General features: G+C 37.2%; 1 protein-coding gene across 1 annotated transcript; it reads left to right on the forward strand.

Annotated features, from left to right (window-relative positions):
• The first annotated feature begins 312 nt into the window (after positions 1-312).
• LOC100375923 (BTB/POZ domain-containing protein 17-like) lies at positions 313-1,657 on the forward strand. The gene has a single exon (XM_002737110.3). It carries the CDS (start codon positions 313-315, stop codon positions 1,645-1,647), a length of 1,335 nt encoding a protein of 444 aa, XP_002737156.2. The 3' UTR covers positions 1,648-1,657.
• Positions 1,658-3,156: the final 1,499 nt, after the last annotated feature.

The following is a 3,156-nucleotide window of genomic DNA, read 5'->3' on the forward strand; positions in this document are numbered from 1 at the left end:
TGACAATTTCAATAATTAACTCGACCTGCAAATATCTAGTGTCACACAAGGCGTGTCATTGGTTCCAAGGTTCGTCACCACCATAAATAGCACATAATTTTGTCATTGCAAGACGCTCATGAACGACATACAAGGTATTGTTACACGTTCTTTCTTGAATTGAACCAACTTCGAATTGTAACGTAAATCTCTGATACTGGGTATATAGGAGTTGAACTGTGGTTCTTAATAGGGTACATTTCTGATTTGACAGGTGTATGTTTCAAGTCCTGGTACTAGTCCATCCAAGAACGTCATTTTAAACAACTGGAAATGGATATGTTGGCAACACACACACCTGCCGGTGAATGGATCACGAATGACAGGCAGATATTAGATAGTTTTGGAAGACTGTACAACAATCCGGAAATCAGTGATGTTATGCTTCATGTGGAAGACACAACGTACTATGCCCATAAGGTGTTCCTTGCCAATGCTAGTGACGTATTCAAAGTTATGCTTACCAGTAGAGACTGGCAAGATTCCTCTAAGCCCGATATCTACCTTGATGAGCCATACGCCACGGCCACGGTTTTTGGAGAGTTTTTAAGGTACATATACACGGGACAAATCTACATCAACACAGATGTGGCCGTGTCACTGCTCATGCTGGCAGACAAATACAACATGGTTGATCTCAAGAAAGCCTGTCAGTCTTTCATGGAGCGAAACTTCGTTACCATTGCTGCTGAGAACCACGTACTTTCCTGGTACCAATACAGTAAGCGATGTGGACACAAAGACCTAGAACGAATCTGCTATATGTTTATACAGAACAACATGGATATTATACTCGAGTCTCCAGACTGGCATTCCATGGAAAAAGAAACACTACTTATGATTCTGAGGAGCTCCGATATTATTTTGACTGATGAACATAAGCTGTATCTGGGCGTGGAGGACTGGCTGACACAACCAATCAATGAAAATGATTTACAACAAAATTTGAAAGACACCCTGCAACATGTTAGATTTCCAATGATGACGCCCAAACAACTCATCTCAATAGAGAAACGTGAATTTGTAAAAGAAAACTGGCAGCACTATCAAGAGTGTATGCTCAATGCTTATAGATTTAATTCTGTGCCACAGTGTTTACGACAGAATGAGAACTTTGATGAAGTTGAAATTTACACACACAGAAACTATACTCATGCCGAATATAATATTTGTGCCACAATTAAAATAACACAATACTCTCAAAGAAAACCATTTGAGTATTCGTGTAGTTTTGATGCAGCCAAGACTGGATCATATGCAGATAACTGTCACAAGTACAAGTGGGAGTTGCAATTCTGGCCCAGAGGACTCCAGAAACCTGCTCTGACAGAGTTTGGAAATGCGTACATGATTCAGACAGACGAAGTTACTTTAGCAATCACTCCCCAAGGACGAAATGAGAATGCCTTCAAGATAGTGGCAGCAGTTATTGGATATGAAGATGGACTGCAATATGTTAAACATGTACATCGTATAACACACGATTTTGGGACTAAGATGATGTTTAGAATTAAACATTTGATAAAGTTGGGTGACTTGATGTCAGATAGTTCAAAATATCTTAATGCAGACTGCCTGCAAGTTTACGTGATAATTAGACAGGTGTGATAGAAGCCCGACTATATATAAAAACATTTAGAGAAGATCTATTTTTTTTTGCAAATGGCCGCCATTGTTGTTCAACCCCCTCCCGAAGTTTCCCATTCTATATCGCCATTGTGTCAGGTATTTCACTGTCCTATATTAAGAGTGGATCATTAGGAGGAGCGATTTTATTGTATTTGTTCTGTTTATATGCTATGTAGAATATTTTTTTCAGAAGTTTTTTCTATGCAAATTATTTTGTCCCCAATTTTGCCATCGCCTCCAGAGTTTCTAATACTCAACCGTTACATGGTATTTGGAACAGGTGACTTGATGGTGGCAGAGAATAGAATTATTTGCAAATTTGTTCTATTCAAGATCTAATTGGCTACTTAGAATACATAAATGACTGATGTATTGTTCTGGGTCAATATGAAATCAACACTAATTATCTTTGACTGTATCTAGTGAATTCTTACATTTTAGAAAATAGATTTGCATAAGGGTAATTGTGACTATACTGCAACACCTGCATTTTACTGTATAAACACCCCATACAAATTGGTTTGCATTCCATTATAAACATCAAATTGTTGATTTAAGCAGTGAAGTATTTCAATGTATTTTTTATAAACATTTTGACTCCAGATTCAAATTAAACAAGCAGCCTCTAGACCGAGATAGATCCGCTGTCAGCAATGCACATTCCAATTAAAGAACTGAAGATATTAGAAAATGAACAAATCTGAGAGGTCTACCAGAGGTACCTATATGTATAGTATCAAAGCAATTAGACTTGTGGTTTTTAACAAGAAGTAAAAAATATCACTTTTTTGCCAAAAATATTCATCAAAATTAACATTAAAGTTAAAGATATCACCACGAGATGAACAAATCTAAGGGAGGTCTGTCCAAAGTACATATCACCAAGTATCAAAGCAATAAGAATTTTTCATGTACATCATGCATTTATTGTATGATGTAATTGTACTTATTTTGGGCCAGTGGCCTGCAGTACTTGAATAAACATATGTATAATATATAAATAATAAGAATCGTTTTCAAAAAGAAGTCGAAAACAAAGACGGACGATGTCCAATCACTCATATGATAAGCTCCGTTTGACAAAGTCGATGCGCATCCTTTTCGTCCATTTCACAAACATAGTCAATGCAGCCCTTTGTTACCTTTCAAACTGCTACTGTCCCAACATTAACACCATTGTTGCCGCGTCCCCAGTATTGTATGCTGCTGTGTCCCCACAATTGATGCCATGTTTCTATATTCACACCATTGCTGCTAGTGTTCCCCAACATTTACACCATTGTTGCTGTGTCTCCAGTAATCTTGCTGTATCCCAAGAGCTATGAAATTAGTGCAGTTATTGCAACTATCAAGAAGTATTTTATACCTAATATAGACTTTATGACCTGCATTCAGAGGACATATTCTACACACATTGATTTGTACATTGTGAATCACCTGTGAATCTGTTGTGTGCTTAGTCAGACAATGAAAGTACATTTATACGAA

Source organism: Saccoglossus kowalevskii, chromosome 2 (genome assembly GCF_978046115.1).
Source record: "Saccoglossus kowalevskii chromosome 2, keSacKowa6.1, whole genome shotgun sequence".
Taxonomy (NCBI): Eukaryota; Metazoa; Hemichordata; class Enteropneusta; family Harrimaniidae; genus Saccoglossus; species Saccoglossus kowalevskii.